Here is a 20,293-nt window from a genome sequence, read left to right on the forward strand (position 1 = left end):
ATCGTTTTTTCTAGGTCTCCTAAGGGAGACCTTGGGGAAAAAATGCACATGGAAAGCGAAACTTACCACGAGAACATCTCCCAGTCAAGATTTAAGTGCAATAAAACTACCTTCTTGGGCTGGGAAGGTGGCTCAGTGGTAGAGCGCTTGCCTTGCATGCGTGAGGCCCTGGGTTCGATTCCTCAGCACCACATAAGCAAAAAGAAAAAAGCCAGAAGTGGCGCTGTGGCTCAAGTGGTAGAGCGCTAGCCTTGAGCTGAAGAGCTGAGGGACAGCACCCAGGCCCAGAGTTCAGGCCCCACGACTGGACCCAAAAAAAAAAAAAAAAAAGAGCTTTGTCTTTGATGGCAATAATTCTAAAAGCCACAAGAGGGAAGTATAACTCACTAAGGTTGCTATTTGTGCAACTTTCTTTCTTATACAGCACTGCAAACAGCCCCCCATGGCCTTACACGTGAGGTACTCCGGCACTGAGGTACCCCCCCCACACACCCTACTTGCTTATTTTGGCCCATTTGTTTTTCTGTCTATTTATATAATTAAAGTGAAATATAATAAAAGGATTAGCAAAACCAGAAAAACAGTTCAAATCCCAGTTCTGCCATCAAGTACCGAGAGATGATAAGTCAGATAACAATTCCACTATAAAAACATGCAAGCCAGGTGCAGGTGGCTCAGGGCTGTAATCCTAGCTACTCAGGAGGCTGAGATCTGAGGATTTCGGTTCAAAGCCAGCCCAGGGCAGGAAAGTCCGTGAGACTCCTATCTCCAATAAACCACTCAGAAAACTGGAAGTGGCGCTGTGGCTCAAGCGGTAGAGCGCTTGCCTTGAGCTGAAGAGTGCAGGGACAGCGCCCAAGCCCAGAGTTCAAGCCCCACAACCGACCAAAATAAAAAAAAAAAAAAAAAATACAAATAAAAGGGTTAGCTCAACAAAGAGAACACAATAGTGCCCTTTGTCTATTTCCCTTGCTCTTAGAATTTCTCTCTACTTTACCACTTCATTATTCCTAAGGAAACTAAATGTGTTTCTTGAAGTGTCTTCAACATAGGAGAAAAAAAAGAGAAAAATACATACACACATATCTCCATCTACATACATCGCCCAGGGCTTGGTGCTTGCTAGGCTAGCAGGCCCCCAGCACTCAAAGAACAGAATCGAAAACTCATTTTCAACATTAAAAACCTTAAAAAGATTAAAAGATGACTTTAAGAGGGATACAGGTGGACCCATTGCAACAATGAGATGTACAAGTCGTTATGTCGAAAAATGAACTTTACAACTTTGGGGGGGGGGGGCGGGTAGCGGGGAGGATTGGTTGGGGGGGCAGGGGAAGGATGGGAAGGGATGGGAAGGGGAAACAAAGGAGGAGGCTACAATGCTTGATAAGAAATGTACTCATTATCTTGCCCGTGTAATTGTAACCCCTCTGTACAGTATTTTCACAATAAAAAAATTAAAAAAGATAATTTCCAGATATTCCAAAAATATTAAATTACATTAATGATGCCATTTTTCAGTCATGATTAGTTCAGGAAGAACCAGTGATCTACAAAGAAAAAAACTATTCTTGGTAGCCAATTACCATCAATGTAATGACAGATCAAGGCCAAGTTTAACAAAACCAAACAAAAAATGTTAAGTCCATGTCATGAAAGTCTCTGCTTTTATAGATAAAGCCAACACAATTATTGGGTTTTTCCTTTGATTTCTCTCTACTCCGTGGAGGGAAGACTGGTCCTGCTGGTATTTCATTTTAAACGAGAAACCGACACCAGAGCTGCCCAGGATCTTCCCATCTGTCTGGTGTACTTGGGACCACAATACCTACTTGATCTTACTATTGTTGCTACAAAACAACAGATTTCTAGTATTTTTCTCCAGTTAATTTTAAATTATCATTAGTCACTCTTCTGAAAAGAATACAACTTCTAAAAGCATTTGGTATTTAATGCTCATTCTCTACCCTGGGTTCATGTCCACTGGCTTCAATTTAGGGGAAATACGTGTTGCTTTCTTCAATTTTATTCTGCACACCATTTGGCAACATTTGCATTGTCGCCCCCCTGACCGCAGCAATAAAGGGATTGCAAATGCTGTCTACATTTTACACATACATGAATAAATGCTTTGAGTGGCCAGACTTTAAGAATGCTCTAAGCTGAGCGCTGGTGGCTCATGCCTGTAATCCTAACCACTCAGGAGGTTGAGATCTGAGGATCACAATTCAAAGCTAGCCCGGGCAGGAAAAGCTGTGAGACCCTTATCTCCCATAAACCACTCAGAAAACCAGAAGTGGTGCTGTGGCTCAAGTGGTAGAGCGCTTGCCTTGAGCGCCCAGGCCCAGAGTTCAAGCCCCATGATCAACAACAACAACAAAAAAGAATGCTCCAAAAAGTTTTAGCCCCTGGGTATCTGCCCCTAACATAATCCTTTCCCGACAATGCATCTGGGTTGACCACTGTGACCCAGTTTGGTCTTGGGCTTGGGCTCGCTCCTGAGTTCGGCACATGGTGAGCAGCCCTGTGGACACAACACATGGTCACTGGGAATGAGCGGGGAAGCATCTTCCCTGCTGGGCTGAGGCGCGTCTCGGTCGCGACCTGCAGCTGATGCACGCCACAGCCACAGTCAACACGCTCACACGCCTGCCCCTCGAAAACACTGACGTGAGGAAAACCTGTGGAAGAAAGTGTGGGGCCACAAAAGACAACCCACAGCTGCTGACCCTACAGCTGTGGACGGCCCAGCTGCTGCTCAGGAGAGTGAACTCTGCCCATCAGAACAGACTGAGCTCCTGGACACAACCTTTTAGCCCAAGTTCAGCTTCACCTGAACAATTTCACCTATCCCCCAAATGACCATCTCTCCGCCTAATACCGATCTGTGGGAAAATCAGGAAATACATGTGTATAAACTGTACACTTTTTCCTTTGAGAAGTACAATTACACACAGTTACCTCTTCATACATGTTTTTCCGGAACTCCAGGTCCTCGGTGAGGCTCTGGCAGCGGTTCTCCAGGTCCACTTTGAGTAAAGTCTCTTCTGCTAACTGTTTCTTGGCAGCCGCTAAGGAGGCCTCCAGCTGTTACAGGAAAAAGAACTGTGAGAAACCCTTTTGAATCGAGTGATCTAGTGAATGACCTGTCCTGCATCATGCCATCTTTCCCGTCTCTCATCTGCTTTGAGAGCAAGGGGCAGAATGACAGCACACAGAGAGGCAAGATGTGCGTGATTCCCAGAGGAAGGCTCTTTGCTGGGAGAGCATCACGCTGAGTGTCACTCTCTCAAGACTTTTCTGCAGGCCAGCCACCAAACAAAATTCCAAACGATAAAATAATACATGGAAAAAGCAATCCATCAATCCATCAAGACTGATGCCCACAGCCCCGTCCACCGCCGCTCAGGAGCGCTGCTCTCTACCTGGGCAACCTGGTCCTTCAGGTCCTCCACGTCGCCCTCTAAACTCTTCTTGTCGCCGAGGGCAGTAGCCAGAGCTGCGTCTTTGGAGTTCAGAGCCGCTTCATATTCCCGAAGCTTGATCTGGGCTCCATTAAGATCGGATTCTTTCTTTGCATAACTGTAAAGCATTTGAAAGAAACAGACATCAAATTCTCCCCCTGACTCAGGGTCTCCTCGGGGCTGTCTAAACCTCCTGGACTGAGAAGGCAATGCACGAGCGCGGGATGTAGAGTCGGTGTGTGTGGTTTTCCCACGTGAGGTGATTGCTGCGGACTCTGGGTAGATGGAAAGCACTGGACAAGAGGCCCAGAGCCCTGCTTGTCTCTAAATGAGAACACATTTAGGTTTTCCTCATTCTAACACTCTTCCTTTATTCTATATATTTCTCTTTTGCTCAACTAAGAGGCACACTAGAAAAAATATTTTTTGAAAAGTTCAAGTTTATTTCAGTACAATATATACTATAAACCAAGATGTATAGACCTAAGTCAACATACTTAAAATGAGATTAAATAGGGAGTCTGAAAAGTCACATTAACAATTTCCTAAGAAGCTGAGACGCTGGTGGCTCACACCTGTGATCCTAGCTTTTCAGGAAACTAGATCTGAAGACAGCAGTTCAATGCCACCCAAAGCAGAAAAGTCTGTATGACTCTCACCTCTGATAACCACCAAAAAAAGCCAGAAGTAAGGCTGTGGTTCAAACGGCGGAGTATAGGCTTAAGAACAAAGAAAAATGGGCTGGGAAGGTGGCTCAGTGGGAGAGCGCTTGCCTTGCATGCCTGAGGCCCTGGGTTTGATTCCTCAGCACCACATAAGCGAAAAGAAAAAAGCCGGAAGTGGCGCTGTGGCTCAAGTGGTAAGAGTGCTAGCCTTGAGCTGAAGAGCTGAGGGACAGCGCCCAGGCCCAGAGTTCAGGCCCCACGACCAGACCTGAAAAAAGGGAAGGAAGGAAGGAAGGAAGGAAGGAAGGAAGGAAGGAAGGAAGGAAGGAAGGAAGGAAGGAAGGAAGGAAGGAAGGAAGGAAGGAAGGAAGGAAGGAAGGAAGGAAGGAAGGAAGGAAGGAAGGAAGGAAGGAAGGAAGGAAGGAAGGAAGGAAGGAAGGAAGGAAGGAAGGAAGGATCTAGTTGGGTACTAGTGGTACACATCCGTAATTCTAGCTACTCAGAAGTCTGAGACCTGACTGAAGCTTGAGGTTTGAAGCTAGGCTGGATAGAAAAATCTGACTGTGGGACTCCCATTAATGGCCAGAAAGAAAAGCTGAAGGTAGAGATGTGCATCTAGCAAGGTTTGAGCAAAAACCGCACAAGGCGCTGAGATTACACCAGCACACAAAAACCAATAGTGAAAAGTTTAAAGGCTCATGCAATTATAATTTACAGCTAGCAGTCACGGTGTCTCATGCCTGTCCTAGCTACAAAGGAGGCTGAGATCTGAGGATCATCTTGGCCATCCCAGGCAGGAAAGTCCGTCAGACTCAGAAAAGGCCGGAGGTGGCACTGTGGCTAAATTGGTAGCTAGCTTTGAGCAAAAGGAGCCCAAGACAGTTCCCAAGGTCAGAGTTCAAGCCCCAGGACCGATAAAAAATTAATAATAATGTTCAGGCTAAATGCTTAGTTTCTTCAAATGTTACGTTTCTACAGGAAAAAGGAGATCTGGTGAAAAGAGCCGCTACTTCATCTACTCTAAAACACTGGTGGCTCGTGCCTACTGCAATCCTGGCTAAACAAGGCTGAGATCTGAGGATTGCAGTTCGAAGCTGACCTGGGCAGAAAAGTTCCCATGGGACTCTTATCTCCAATGAACCACTCAAAAACCAGAATTGGTGCTGTGGCTCAAGTGGTAGAGTGCTTGAGCACAAAGAGGCTCAGGGACAGCACCCAGGCCCTAAGTTCAAGCCCCCCCCCCCCCCAAAAAAAAAATCAGCATTACTACCTCAGTCCACACAATTTAAAATAGTCACATTCTGTAGCATATTACGATGCTTACAAAAGCAAGTGACAAAAAAACCCTCAACTACACCACCACAACTACGTCGCAAAAACCCTCAACTACACCACCACAACTACGTCGCAAAAAACCCTCAACTACATACACCACCACAGCTACGTCGCAGCTTCACGCACTTCTTCCCATCAGGAGAGAAGCTGTGCCCTCAGGGGCTGGTGCGCCACCCACTGCTAAGGTGTAACAAGGCTAGATGCAGCAATTTGGAAAAATGAGCTTATTTTCTGTAGCATCATTCTTGTGTTTAGTTACAGTGGCCTAGTGTGTAATCCACGCAGGTAAGTCACTGTCCAGTGAACATCCTGTACAGTACATAGAACCCAGGAGCCTCAAACTTAATCAAAGGCTGGACACCTAGATGACTGTGGTATGCTGATGGTATATCCACAAACCCCAAACCAAGCAAGCTGAAGAGCGCAGGGCTAACGGGAGGATGGCCTTAGTGACCAAAACTGACTGAAGCTTCTCTGTGCCACTGCGGAACTGCTGAGCCTGTGTTACTCCCCATCAAATTCAGAGTCACATAAAATACTGCTATCCAACCACAGTGTAACTGCCCTGTGACGCATAAAATACTGCTATCCAACAACAGTGTAACTGCCCTGTGACGCATAAAATACTGCTATCCTACAACAGTGTAACTGCCTTGTGATGTATGCTTTCTTGAAGTTTCAACTTTCACATTCTGAGCATTTAAAACAGACACAAATCCAAAGTTGGAAATGTTGTTACAAGTGCAAGGAACTTCTAACTTACACATCCAGCCCAAGCAGTAACACACTCTACCTTTTAAACATCAGCATTTTCCCACTGACACAGAAGTAGTCCCACTTCCCACAAAAACTATTAACAAGTTTTAAAAACATGATCATTAGAAAGTTCTAATAATCAAGGAGGAGGAAGAAGAGGGAAGGAAGAGGAAGGAGGAAAAGGGAGATGAGAGAAGGAAGAGGGAGGGAGGGTGGGAGGGAGGGGATGAGGAAGTTGTAGTTATAGACTGTCCAAAAGAAATTTTAATAGTAATCGTTTCTTGAACTGCCTCCTGAAAAAAGAACTGCCGACAACATAGACATACGCTTATGCAGATAAAACGTCTGAGCAGGTCCACAAAGAGAGGACCTGGACACCAGCCAAACCACCATGTTTGTCTTGAGGAACTGTATTCCAACCACACCCCTAACAGTTGTGCTCACACCTAACTGGTGTAATATCTGATAGAAGCCAATGGGTCTCAGAACAGCCGGTCAGATTTCCTCCCACTCACAATCTGAACTGTGGAAATCAACCACACAGGTGACAGTGAGAACCAGAACTAATAAATCATGAGAAGACACACCATCTAGTAAAACCCAAAATAACCAGATTCGCCAAGACCAAGTGGCCCTGAAAGATCTGAGGCCCACTCGACAAGTACGAAGTCAGCCAGCGGTGTACAGTGGCTCACACCCATAATCCCAGCTACTCAGGAGGCTGAGACCTGAGAATCATGGCTCAAAGCCAGTGGGTCGGGAAAGTCTGTGAGAATTTTCTCTCCAAATAATGGCTAATTGGAGGTCAGAGTCTCACAGACTTTTCTGCTCAGGCTGGCTTCAAAGCATGATCCTCAGATCTCAGCCTCCTCAGTAGCTAGGATTACAGGTGTGAGCTACTGGTGCCAGACTCCATCCTGTTCTTTTTCATCCTGCATAAAGTAGCATATCTTTACAACCAACTGTAAGAATACCTCTATAATCTCTGCAATCCACATTCCCAGATGCCTTCTCTACCCACTGCCCATTTCGAAGGCTGAATGAATCATGAAAACATTAAGATTGCATCCAAGTCACCATCAGATAAGAGCCATGAATCAAAGAGTGGCAGAGCAGAGGAGCTGCCCGCACCCAGGGCGCATGGAGGCCAGCAGTGGTGAACACTGGATGGAGGCCAGCAGTGGTGAACACTGGTTCCTAAGCTGCTCACTGGTTTTCCACTTATTAAATATGACATGCACAGTCCAGGGGTAGCTATCAGCACAGTGCACGCACAGAAACTTGCAGAACTGACACCACTCACACTCACACACACACACACTCACACACACTCACACACACACACACTCACACACACACACACACGGAGCAATACGATTCTGTCACCCACCTGCAGGTGTCAGGTACTGGTCTAGGATGCACAACATCCAGTGGAGGCACCTTACTGTGGGAAGTCACATGGTGCACAAATATGTATGTGTCAAGGGTAGGTAATGAGTTCTTTGAAGAAAAAAACATCACAATAAGAAGTGGAGAAGGGGAAGGGAAGAGTGAGCATGTTTTATAACGTGGTTAGGAAGAGAATGCTTTTATACCCGTCATTAATTCCAACAGCCGCCTTCACACCAAAAACACCACTTTCCAAACCCACATTTTCTTCAGTAATTATGACATCACTTGTAATTCCACTGTTCTTCCACACATCGTGTATAAGTCAATATCACAGGAAAAGAGCCTCCCAAAGAACTGGGCATCCATGGCTCTGTGGCTCACCCTGGGGAGCCTAGAGTGGCGGGAAACAAACTGTGGCCTAGCCCTGGGCTTAGAGTCCACGCTAACAAGTGAATAGTATCATGCAACACTGCAAATTACCAAGCCAGACTTGTCAGGGACTTCCCTGACACACCAAGAGAGGAAAGCATACACAGTGGTTCAAGAAGACAAGATGTGATTTCTGGGCAAAAAATGGCACCTTACACAATGATTAGACTGTCACCCTGTCCCAAAACCCAACTGAAACAGCGACTTCTGGATGAGTGAATTCAAAGTCACACACAGGGCTATCTTGAAAAGGAAGTCACCTACACGGAAGGTGACAGGCTAATGGAGAATCTATGTGTGAAACAAAGACTATCCCCAGAAAGCTCCTTGTCCCTGGGCTGTGGTCCCCACCCACTATGGCAGAGCATGAAATATTTATTCTCTAGAGAGAATAAAGCAGAATTTCAAACCTGACATCACCTAAAAACACCAAAATCACAGGGCGGGGGGGTGGGGGGGAGGGGAGATGTACAATGAGGTGAGTTCTTATTAGTCTCAGTACTTGAGTGTGAACTCGGAGCCATGCACTTGCCTCTTGTGCCACATCCCAGCCTTTTGCAGGACCAGTTTACCCAATGTCTATTCCACCCTTCTCATTATGCTTTCATACACCAGGAAAGCTTTTGAAAAAATACATTTTCTGACTCTCTTGCAGCTAGGATTCTAGATGCAAATTAGGCTGTCTCACAAAACTCGTCCATTAGCAGTATAGAGTATCAAGGGCTACCTTCCTGGCCTTGCAGCAATTTGTCTATTGACGAGCAAAGTAGCCATAACCTGAACTTTCCTATCCTTTGGCCAGTGCCACACTTAGGATAGTTTTAAATTATGAAAAGGCTAATCTTTCAGCTTTGTTCTTGGTTAAGACTATTTGGCAATTTTGGGCTATTCTGCTTTGATGCATTTCTCTGTGAACTGCAAGAGTGAGCTTGCCCCTTTCTATTCAAAATACATCCAAGAAATCTGATGAGAGAACACTGAATCTATAGGACAACTTAAGAGAACTGACACTTAATATCTTCCAATGTATGAATGTGAAGTATTTCCACTTAGCGAAGTCTTCTCTAATTTTTCAACCATGTTTTACAATTTTCCAATACGTAAATCTTCTATTTCTATAAAATTTTGTCCCAAGCATTTGATTCTTTTTTTACTATAAGTTGTTTGCCAACTTCTTTTAGGCTGTTCACTGCTTGATTTAAATACAAGTGAAGCCAAGCATGGTGGCCCACACTTGTAATGTCAACATTCAAGATGCTAAGCTAAGAGGATTGTGAGTTTCATACCAGCCTAGGCTAAAAAATCAAGTTCTTTAAATAACATTTTTTAAGCTTGTATTCTATAACCTTGCTGAGCTGACTTATTAGCTCATTCTGAAGGATTCCTTATGATCTTCTATATGCAAGATCACATTACCTGCAATGCCTTCCTTTCCAATCTGAATGCCTTTGACTTTATTTTTCTTGCCTCATTCTTAGCAAAAACTTCTGTTGGCATACAGACACATTTGTTTTATTCCTAGTATTAGGGAGAACACTTTGACCTTTCCCCGTAAGTTAGTGGAGTAAACGGTCCAGACTGTCCTCAGTAACTGTTCTCTCTCTCCCTGGTTTGAAGGTTTTTGTCACGGAGGGCAAGTGCACTCCCGATGCCTTTCCTGAATGTTCCAGCATGACATGCTGTGTCCTCGCCCTGAACGCAGCGCATAGCGCTCACACACGGGCAGCCTGCATCCCCACAATAAACTCCACCTGACGACAAGCATGGACTCCTTCCGAGTATCTGTGGCTCTAGCTTACTAGTACAACATTGGATGATGGGCATTTCCTAGTTCACGCTTTTTCAGATTTTAGAATATTTGCATGGGTTTTACAGGTAGAACATCCTGATCCAACACTTGAAAATCTGCAATGCCTCTGTCAGCTTTCCCAATCACCTGGCCTGGGGAAGGCACGAGGCTCTGGAAGCCGTTCTTGTCTGCTTGCCTGTTTTGTGTTGTTTTACTTTTTCAGAGCACTGGGCTTTGAACGAGCCCTGTACTTTCTTGGCAGGTGCTCTACCACTTAAGCTACAGCCCTGTTTCTGCTGTAGTACAGCTAGACTAAACCCACAATCCTCCCGTAGACAAACTGACAAGAAATCTAATACTTCTACATGGCTTGGTGTTTTAACGGGCTCTACGTAATTATAGAACTGGGGGTACTAATTTCACAGGTCACTAGAGATAAGACAGAGAAGAAAATCTGATGACATACCGCTGAGGTCTGGTGAGAATTATGCTAATACCATGATCCGTGTTTCTGCTAGTGTGTTCATGAACACACTTGCCTCCTGCGCACACTCAGAATTCCAGAGCACTAACACCTACACAGCTGCAACTGCACACCGGGAGTCAACAGTGACAGATGCCTGGGAGGGGACTCAAGGACAGCTCTGGGTCAGTTCAGGGCTAGAGCGGCTGGGAGACAAACACACACACGCGGCCGAGTAGAAGTGCTGGCTCGCAGGAACTCCAACTCTAGACACAGCAGCAGAGTTGTGCACACACAACCAGAAGACTGGCTACCATGGCAAAGACAGGTGTCGGAGCCCTGGGCACAGGGGTGCAAGCTACACTGCCAATTCCTCCTTGCTCTTCCTCTCCTGGCTCCCTGCAATTAGGATTTACTAGCAGAACGCACATGGAAGTGTGTGCAAGCTCTAGTCACAGTCACCTGCAGTGGGCGTCAGGGATGGGACCAGGCGCTCCAAGGGCTCCAATGAAATCACAGCCCATCTGGGAAGAAGCTCCACCCCTCCTCCTCCATACTTGAAAGGCCCCCCTACTCCTAACAGGGAGTCTTTCTACACTTGGTGAACAAAGGCAAGGAAGAAGGCTGTGTAGGTCTAGCAGATGCACATTTTTCAAAATATTTTGGTGTTTTTTTTTTTCAAAATGTGAAGAACTCGAGTCCTTAAATCTCTCTCTCTCACACACACACACACACACTGTTAGTTACAGACTGTGTTAAATTACACACACATATACATTGCTACAGATGGATGATGTGTTACTTTTTCTCACGGTATACATCGAAATGTCTGAATCCCATTAGTCAAAGAGTACTTCTCTGAAGCAATGAGACAGAGCGACCCCAATATGATAAAATCCAGACACAAGAAACCCCGTAGGGGCAAAAGGGGGCTGAATAAAGACTGGTTGGTAGCTCACATCTGCAATTGTAGCTCCTTAGGAAGCTGAGATCTACAGAACTGTACTTCAAGGCCAGCCTGGGCAGAAAAGCCAGACTTTTCTTCATCTTCATCTAAATAGCAAAAAGCTGGCCTAGAGATGTGACTCAAGTGGCAGAGCACCAGCTGAAAGAAAGGCATGAGGCAGCTGAAGCCCCAGAGGGAGGGAGGAAAGGAAGGAGAATAACATGACAGATAGGAGACAAGTCCCAGCGTGGGTGACACCACATGCAGGTGTGGGCTGGAGCCAGCAAACACAAACACACGTGCGCATGCGCAGTGTGGAACAGAGGCTACAGGACAGCTGATTTGCTCAAGACCATTTCCTCATACGCCAGCTATCTCTGCAGAGATGAACTGCCCTCTTCCATACAAATGTAACCCAATTCGCATGCTAAATTATATGGCCACCACGCTAATAGGTAATAGTGAAGATTTTAAGGGTTAACCTAGAAGCAAACCAAATGTTCTACACCAAAGGAGTGAACTGATCCCACTTCTGCACAGGGTCTTAAAGGGTTTTTAAAGCATCCTGGTCTTCTAGCCGATGTTTTCTGTGAATAAACAGCGAGTTCAAGTCGGGTTTTCTCCGGGTTTGTTCCGAGACCGGGTCTCACACAGACATGGTCCTGGTCCCAGGGACTGTCCCCTCGCAGTCCTCTGCCCCGCTGTGCTCCGGTGAAAAGTGCTCCTCCCCAGCCACGGCTCGGCTGGGGCAGCAGCCTCCAGGTGCAGCCCTGCAGCGGAGGGCAGCTGGTTAGGAAGGAGCAGCGCGGGCGGCCTCCCTGAGGCCCCAGCATCTGCCTGGACGTGTGGCTTAGAGCCGCAAGCGAGTCCTGGCTAAAGAGCAAAAGCCAACTCCGCCATGCGCATGAAAGATTTACACCGTGGTATCAGTTTCTTCTGAATTATTGAGGCACAGAGAGAGAGGGAGCGTCGTTGGTGAGAAGTTCAGATGAAAGAAATCTCGGTGGCTCACCTACAGCCGGTCGTCATCAGCCAAGGCCATCCCCGGGACCCCTGTGACAACCCCGCATCACCTCCAGCGCGCTATCGACCACATCTCAAAAACAGCGCCCCACGGGGCCCAACACTGTCCAGCCACGCTTTCCAGTCCCAGGCACAGACAGCAGAGGGCTCTGTCTGCAGAACATGCGGCCGCGGCGCGTGGCCGGCTCGCTTCCTCAGCAGCAGGCAAGCAGAGGCTCACAAGAGGGCATCTGCCATGAGGCCTGGCGCCAAACACATGTCCCCGATCTGGGCCACAATAGGAAGACTTCAATGTCCCCAGCCCCCTCTCTTACCCACGAGAGGAGCTGGTTAGGCGAGGCGATCTAAGACTGCCTGTAGCGGGGCACTGGAGGCTCAGGCTTGTAACCCGAGCTGAGATCTTTGGATGGCAGTTCAAAGCCAGCTCAGGTAGATAAAACCAGTTAACCAGTGAAGCCAGAAGTGGGCGAGTGGCTTAAATGATAGAACACCAGCTTTGAGCAAAAAAACAAAAAACAAGAGTAAGAGAGCCTGAATTCAAGCTCAGTACCCACACACACACACACACACACACACACAAAACACATACACATGCAGACACACACCACAGATTCATACAAAACACACAACACACAAACACCACACATACACAAAACATACACACAGCACACATGCATGCCTGCACGCACATACACACAATTCAAGCTCAGTACCAACACACACACAAAACACACACATAAAACATACACATGCAGACACACACCAGATACATACAAAACACACAACACACAAACACCACACATACACAAAACATACACACAACACACATGCATGCCTGCACACACATACACACAATGCACTCATACAACACATACACATATACACACATACACACAGGACCCTTTCTAGGAGTAAAAGTAATAAAATTCTATTATCTATCACCCAGATGAATAGCCAAGCGCGCAGCATGGTGCACACCTGTAATGTCAGTGACCCAGGAAGTCGAGACCAGGAGGATCACACCTCAAGGCCACCCAGGATGGAAAAGTTCAAACTCCACCTCCAAAGCAAGCAGAGAGCAAAGCTGAAAGCATGCCACAACTAGCAGTGTCACCTGAACACGCACAAGGCCCCAAGAGCAAGCATTCTGCTAGGGGACCCAAATTAAGTCCAAAATCCAATCCACCTAGCCAAGCACTGGTGGCTCATGTCTGTAATCCTAGCTACTCAGAAGGCTGAGATCTGAGGATCATAGTTCAAAGCTAGCCTGGGCAAGAAAGCCTGTGAAACTCTTATCCCCAACTAACCAGCAGAAAGCCAAAAGTGGTACAGCACCAGCCCTGAGGGAAAAAAACTGAAAGACAATACCCAGCTCCTTAGTTCAAGCCTCAGCACAAAAGAAAAAAAAGAAAAGAAAAAGAAAAAAGGGGGAAAAAATCAGGCAGATTAGCTAAGGAAAACTTCATTTTTCAGTCCTAAACAAAACCATTAGAATCAACCTAAGACCGTGATTTGAGTGTAGAATCTTTTTACTCTTTTTATGTTACCAACATAAATAATAATTATCAAGAACCAGAAAGAATTCCAAGAAAAAAGGTAAATAACTCCCAAAAGGACAAATCTTCCATTGCTGACAGCATCAAATATTGATAAAACTGTATCACCCTTACCAGTCATTAGTTAATATGTAACCAGATTAGGGAACTCTTAAGAAATAACCCCATCCTGTCAGCCAGAAAGCTTCTGCACAAACATGGTCCTCTTTGGCCTCTAGAAATTACTAGCCTCCATCCTTCAGTGAGACAGGGTGCTATCAACCACGCAGTCAGCAGACACGTGCAGCATGTTTTACAGTAATGGATCTTCCATTCTACATCAGCTTCTTTGGATCTTGAGTTCACCAGAACTACCTAGTCATACTCTTGAAGTTAAACCCTAAAAGACACGCTCCCAGGCACCCTTTGAAAGCAGGAGTCGGAAATGCCCTGCAGTTGAATGGCTTGGGGCTTGTTTCCTAGACTTTGACACCAGGTTTGATACTCCCATTGGACACACACGGGGACACACCGACACACACATGCGTATGGGTGCTTGAACACTCAGGGCCTGGACATTATCTCTCAGCTTTTCCTGCTCCAGCCTGTAGCTCTACTACTTGAGCCACAACTCTATGTCCAGCTTTTTGGTAGTAGCCTGAGATAACTCACACCTCGGCCTCCCGAGTCACTACGATTATAGACAGGAGCCACTGGCCCCTGACTAGGACTTGGTTTTTGAACTTTTGAGTCAAGCAAGTGACAGGTGAGAACGAGGCCCCCAGTTTCTTAGCCCTTGAGAAGATTCAGAAAGCCAAACATGGACCCATGCAGCGCTCAGGAGGGCACCATCAGGGTCGGGGATACACTTGCCCGCACTTTGGCATCCAGATGCATCTTTTAAACGAAAACACATAAATCCAAATTCTTCATCAGAAATACTGATAAAGAATATCACAGGAATTCTGTTTTCCCCAAAAAGAAACACACCAAATGGTGTGCCTTAATAATATTTTTGTGCAGTATGTCAAAGGTTATTTTGGAAACACTGGCTTTGAGGCCTGACACCTATAATCCCAAAACTCAAGAGGTACGAATGCGAGGATCAGGAGTTTGAGGCCAGGCTGGGCTACATAGCGAGAAACTGAGTAAACTACTCAGAACCAAAAATAAAGGCAGGGTGGTAAAATAAAGGCACAGTAATCTGGATGGGCGCTGTCCCTGAGCTTTCTTGCTCAAGACTAGCGGTCTACCATTTGAGCCACTGCTCTATACTTAAAAGTTTTGGGGTGCTTCATTGGAGATAAGAGTCTCATGGACTTTCCTGCCTGGGTTGGCTTTGAACCTCGGTCCTCAGATCTCAGCCTCCTGAGTAGCTAGGATGACAGGCATGACTCACCAGTGCCCATCTTTAATTGGCTGTGGCTTTTGTTGTTGGTCAGTGCAGGGCTTGAACCCAGGGCTTGGCGCTGCCCCTGAGCCTCCTTGTGCTCAAGGATGGAGCTCTACCACTTAAGCCATGTCACCACTTCCCGTTTTGGACTGGTTAATTGGAGATAAAAGTCTCATAGTGACTTTTCTGCCTAGGCTGGTGTTGAACCACAATCCTCAGATCTCAATCTCATGAGTAGCTAGGATTACAGGTGTGAGGCACCCAGCTAATTACTTTTAATGACCCATTTGTAACCAAGATGTCTGTCAAAAAAATACATATATGCACACACACACACACACACACACACACACACACACACATATGTATACATACAGATAGAAAAAAAAATCCTTCAAACTGGAAGGATGTACTTTTCTTTTTTTTTTGGGTCCAGTCCTGGGGCCTGAACTCTGGGCCTGGGTGCTGTCCCTCAGCTCTTCAGCTCAAGGCTAGCGCTCCACCACTTGAGCCAAAGCGCCACTTCCGGCTTTTTTCTTTTTGCTTATGTGGTGCTGAGGAATTGAACCCAGGGCCTCATGCATGCAAGGCAAGCGCTCTACCACTGAGCCATCTTCCCAGCCCGGAAGGATGTACTTTTCATAGACAGGAAGTCAACAGCATATCCATGCCTAGACTTATCAATATACAACTTCAGAAAACTAGGATAATTCTGGACACTGGCGGCTCATGCCTATGATCCTAGCTACTCAGGCAGCTGTGCTGAGGATTAGCTTGAAAGCCAGCCAGAGCAGGAGATAAGTTATCTCCAATTAACCATCAAAAACCAGAAAGAGCTGTGGCTCAACGTGGTAGAGTACAAGCCTTGAGCAAAAAAAAGTTCAACAATGTCCAGGCCTGAGTTCAAGCCCCACAACTAACAAGGAAGGAAGCAAGCAAACAAACAAGCAGGCTAGGATAAAACTCCCAAAAGCAATTAGAAAAAAAATGGGAAAAAAAGGCAACTACAAAAAAGTAACATTAAACAAACACTAACACCACTGAATGTTAGAAGACAACAGAGCAAAAGTACTGATACAAAATGACAAAACAGTATTCTATGTCCAGCCCAGCGATCAAGCAAACATTAGACAAAACAGTTATTTTGAGACCTACGGTCTCTTATTTGTGAAACACAATTGCCTGCCATTCTTTCTGAAAAAGTTACTAAAAGATGTTCTCCAGCAAAAGGAAGAAATGTGATCCAGAGTGAGAATCCAAAATGTGACTAAAATGAGGTAGGTTCCAAGGATGTCAGTGCACAAATGTCTTAAGAGCAGAGTTCAAGGGAAGCCAATTCATAACAGATATATGGTCAGCGCTAAGACCAATGGGAAAATACTTAGACCTGTATAAAAATGTAACAATGAAATCCCCTTCTGTATAACTAATGTTGCTAATTAAAGAAAGATATTATGGCTACAAGTCTTCAGAAAGTTTCAGATATGTTGAAGGCAGACTTTTATTTAATCAGCAAAAAAAAAAAAAAAGGCTATTTAGGAACAAACCTAAGCAACAAAGTTTCTAAACAGGAATTAAGCTGAAATGTGGCATGTTTCAAGCAACTGATGATATGTTAGAAAACACATTTGATCCTTGTAATAGGAAGATACCGACTGTAACACAGACCTACATATAATACTCAGACTCTCACTTGATACTTCAGAGATCTTCAACTGTCAATCCCTACAGTCTGTTATAATGTTTTATTTCCACTCCCATCGCATCAGATAAACCTAACTTATACCACATAGACTGACCTATCTATCACTGATAAGAATACATTCTTCTCTTTGTAATCCTGATGAAACCAGCCTGTGATTTCTAATCAGTAACATTTACAACTATCATCCGCCAGGTGGCAGCCTGGGGAAGCAGTTGGCGCACATCTGCAAAGACTATTAGAAAACAGCATGAAAACGCTCCGATCACCATACTCAAAACGGTTTTTATTCCCTTGCCAGGTATCCCTGGCTTGGCATTCTCAACACCTGGGGCTTTAATTTCTCCAACCTCTGTATCTCCCCCATTTGCAAGTGAGGGGTACAAACCAGATACTTGATCTGTGTCACATTTTAACATCTCTAAAATTGGAAGAGCTCCAGAAGAGGACTGGATTTGATGTTTCCTTCTTAGTAACACACGTAACAGTGCCAAATCTTTTTTTCTCTTTTTGGCAGTACTTAAGTTTGAACTCGGGACTCAAGCAGGCTCACTCAGCTTGCTCGCTAACATCTGCCACTCTATCACTTCAGCCACATGTCCAGTCCTAAGTCTCATGGATATTTTTTTGCCTGGGCTGGCTTTGAACCTCAAAACCCTGAGTCTCAGCCTCCTGAATAGCTAGGATTATAGGTATATGTCACAAATGATGCTAGGTTTATAACCAATGACATATTTGAAACTTTTCAAAAAAATTATAGAAAGACAGAGACAACATAAATTGACCCTCTATTTCAAAAGGTAATCACTGACTCATAGAAAAGTAGAACACAACTGGCAACTCAGAGAAAGGTGACCCATCTCACAAAGAATTTCCAAGTACAAGCACCCATGGGTCGGTGCCTGGGGGTGCAGGAAGACCACAGGAACGTAAGCGGGCCTGTAAGTCTCAGCACTAACGAAGCAGACAGGAGGACTGTTGGTGTCCAAGACTGAGACCAGATTTGGGGCATAAAGGGCGGGGTCGGGGATCAAAAATAAGTAACAGCCAAGTGCCAGTGGCTCAGGCCTGCAATCCTAGCTACTTCAGAAGCTGAGACCTGAGGATCACTAGCCTTGGGTCTGGGTGCTCAGGGACAGCACCCAGACCCAAGACTGGAACAAAAGAAAGGGAGCGAGGGAGGGAGGGAGGGAAGCCATCAAGCAGGGAGGCAAGCAGTTTTTGAGTTATAAATGTAAATACCCAAAAAAGAAAACAAAAACCTATATCCCTGTGTCCTCAAAAACAGGAACAAAACTTGTGAGTGAGTGCATGTCTGTAGTCCCAGCTACTCTGACGGCTGAAGTAGGAACAATGCATGGAAGCCTCATCTTAAAAACCAAAGGCTGGCACTGATATCACACACCTGTAATCCTAGCTACTCAGGAAGATGGTCCGAAGTCAGCCTAGGCAGGAAAAGTCCCTGAGACTCTCATCTCTAGCTAGCCACCAAAAAGCCGGCAGTGGAGCTGCGGTTCAAGTGGTGGAGCGCCAGCTTTGGGCAGAAAAAGGCCAAGCAAAGGCGCAGGGCCCTGAGTTCACAGCCTGGGAGTGGTGCGCACACGCGGGGGGCGGAGGTCGCGATTCTCCCGGCCGGGCGGCCTTGAGCACGTTTTTTAGCCACAGGCACCTTTGGAGGGAACTAACCACTCAGCCCCGCGGCCGCCGCGGGCGCCGGGGAGGACGACACGGACACGGGGCGCGCGCGGTGAACGCCCCGCGGGGAACCCCTGGCCGCCCGGCGGTGGGCCCGGGGCTCACGGCTCGGTTACGCGCGGTCCCCGATCGAAGTCCCCGCCCGCCGGGGTCGGGGTCCGGCGGGGAGCGGAAGCACCCGGGGCTCCCGGGCCGGGGGGCGCACGGAGATCGGGGGGCCGCGACGGCCGCCTCAGGCCCCGCCCTCCCCCCCGCCCCGTCCCGGGCCCGCGCAGCGCGGCCGCAGATGTCTCCGGGCGCGGACCGAGCGCGCCGAGGCCCGGCCAACCCCGGAGAAGCGGCGGCGGCGGCGGGCTCGGGCCTCCCCTCCCCGCCCCTCCCGCCCTCCCCGCCTCTCCCCGCCCTCCGCGGCCCATTCATTCTCCGGCGGGCGGGCGGCGGCGCGCAGCCCCGCCGTCCAGCGCCCGAAACCCACCGCAGGGCTTTGTCTCCTCCCGGCCGGAAGCGGGGCGCACGCGGGCGCCCCGGCCCCCTCCCCCGCGCCCGCGGCGCCCACCTGAGCAGCAGCTGGTCGTGCTCCGCCTTGCCCTTGCCCAGCTCGATCTGCAGCCGCGCGCGCTCGCGGGCCGTGTCGTCGAGCGCGCGGCGCGCGTCGGCCAGCTCGGCCTCGTAGAGCGCCTTGAGCCCGGTGAGCTCGCGGCCGCGCACCTCCTCGCGCTCGCTCGCCTGCAGCTGCAGCGCGCTGTTCTCCGTCTCCAGGCTGCGCACCTTGTCGATGTACACGGCCAGCCGGTCGTTCAGCTCCCGCAGCTCCTCCTTCTCCTGCAGCCGCGACAGCCGCGTGGGGCTCAGCGGCGTGGCGGGCGCGCCGGCGCGGCTGCCCGAGCGCGGCGGCACGGGGGTCGCGGTCGCCATGGCGGAGGGGCGGGCGATCGGCGGGGTCCCGGCGGGCGATCGGCGGGCGCTCGGCGGGGTCCGGGCGGGCGGGCGCGGGGAGGGCCGCCGGGGCCGAGCCGCGGTCCGAGGCACCGGCCGGCGCGGCGCGCGCGGAGCCGCACCTGGATGGCGGCGGCGGGGCGGCCGCACAAAGGGCACCGGGGAGGACCGCGAGCCGCGCGATCGGGGGCGGATGCCCCGGGTGGAAGCCCGCGCGAACACGCGCGCGCGCGGGGAGGACGCGGAGCGAGGCCGGCGGAGCCGAGCGGGGAGCGCGCCGCCGAGTCTCCCGCCCGCAGCACTTTGTTTCCTCTCCGACGGCGCCGGGCGGCGGGCGGGGGCGGGGGAGCGCCGCGCGGGGGGCGGGGGAGCCGAGGGGCGCGGGCCGCACGGCCCAACATGGCGGGCCCACGTGACCGCGCTGGCCAATGAGGAGCGGGCGGAGCGCCGCGGGGGCCCGGCGGCCCGGCCTGAAAATTCAAATTCAACCGTCGGCCGCGCGGGCCGGGCCGGGCGTGGTCGGAGAGGGGCCGGGAGGGGCGCGCGGGACGGCTCGGCTGCGGCCCGGAGCCCAACGCCCGCCGGGCTTCGCACCGCCCCCCTGTGGGGGGGGGGGGAGAACCCTCAAGGGGCGGGGCCGGCGAGTGGCGGGAAAGCGCTGGAGGCTTCCGGGGCGGGGCCGCGCCGCCGCGGGACTCGGGTGCGGGGAAATTCAAATGTAAACGCGGGCGGGCGGGCGGCGATCGCGGCCGCGGGGCTCCGGGGTCCAG

General features: G+C 48.8%; 1 protein-coding gene across 1 annotated transcript in view; it reads right to left on the minus strand.

Moving 5' to 3' along the window:
• Positions 1 to 19,508, minus strand: part of Lmnb1 (lamin B1) — a 38,228-nt gene extending 18,720 nt beyond the window's left edge. The window contains exons 1-3 of the mRNA XM_042674594.1: positions 19,144 to 19,508; positions 3,426 to 3,582; positions 2,962 to 3,087 (exon numbers count right to left, since the gene is read on the minus strand). Of these exons, the coding sequence (XP_042530528.1) occupies positions 2,962 to 3,087; positions 3,426 to 3,582; positions 19,144 to 19,502 (642 nt within the window). The 5' untranslated portion in view covers positions 19,503 to 19,508. The remainder of the gene's footprint in view (positions 1 to 2,961; positions 3,088 to 3,425; positions 3,583 to 19,143) is intronic.
• Between the last annotated feature and the right edge of the window lie 785 nt (positions 19,509 to 20,293).

This window comes from Dipodomys spectabilis, unplaced genomic scaffold (genome assembly GCF_019054845.1).
Source record: "Dipodomys spectabilis isolate Male_0828 unplaced genomic scaffold, ASM1905484v1 ptg000019l, whole genome shotgun sequence".
NCBI lineage: Eukaryota > Metazoa > Chordata > Mammalia > Rodentia > Heteromyidae > Dipodomys > Dipodomys spectabilis.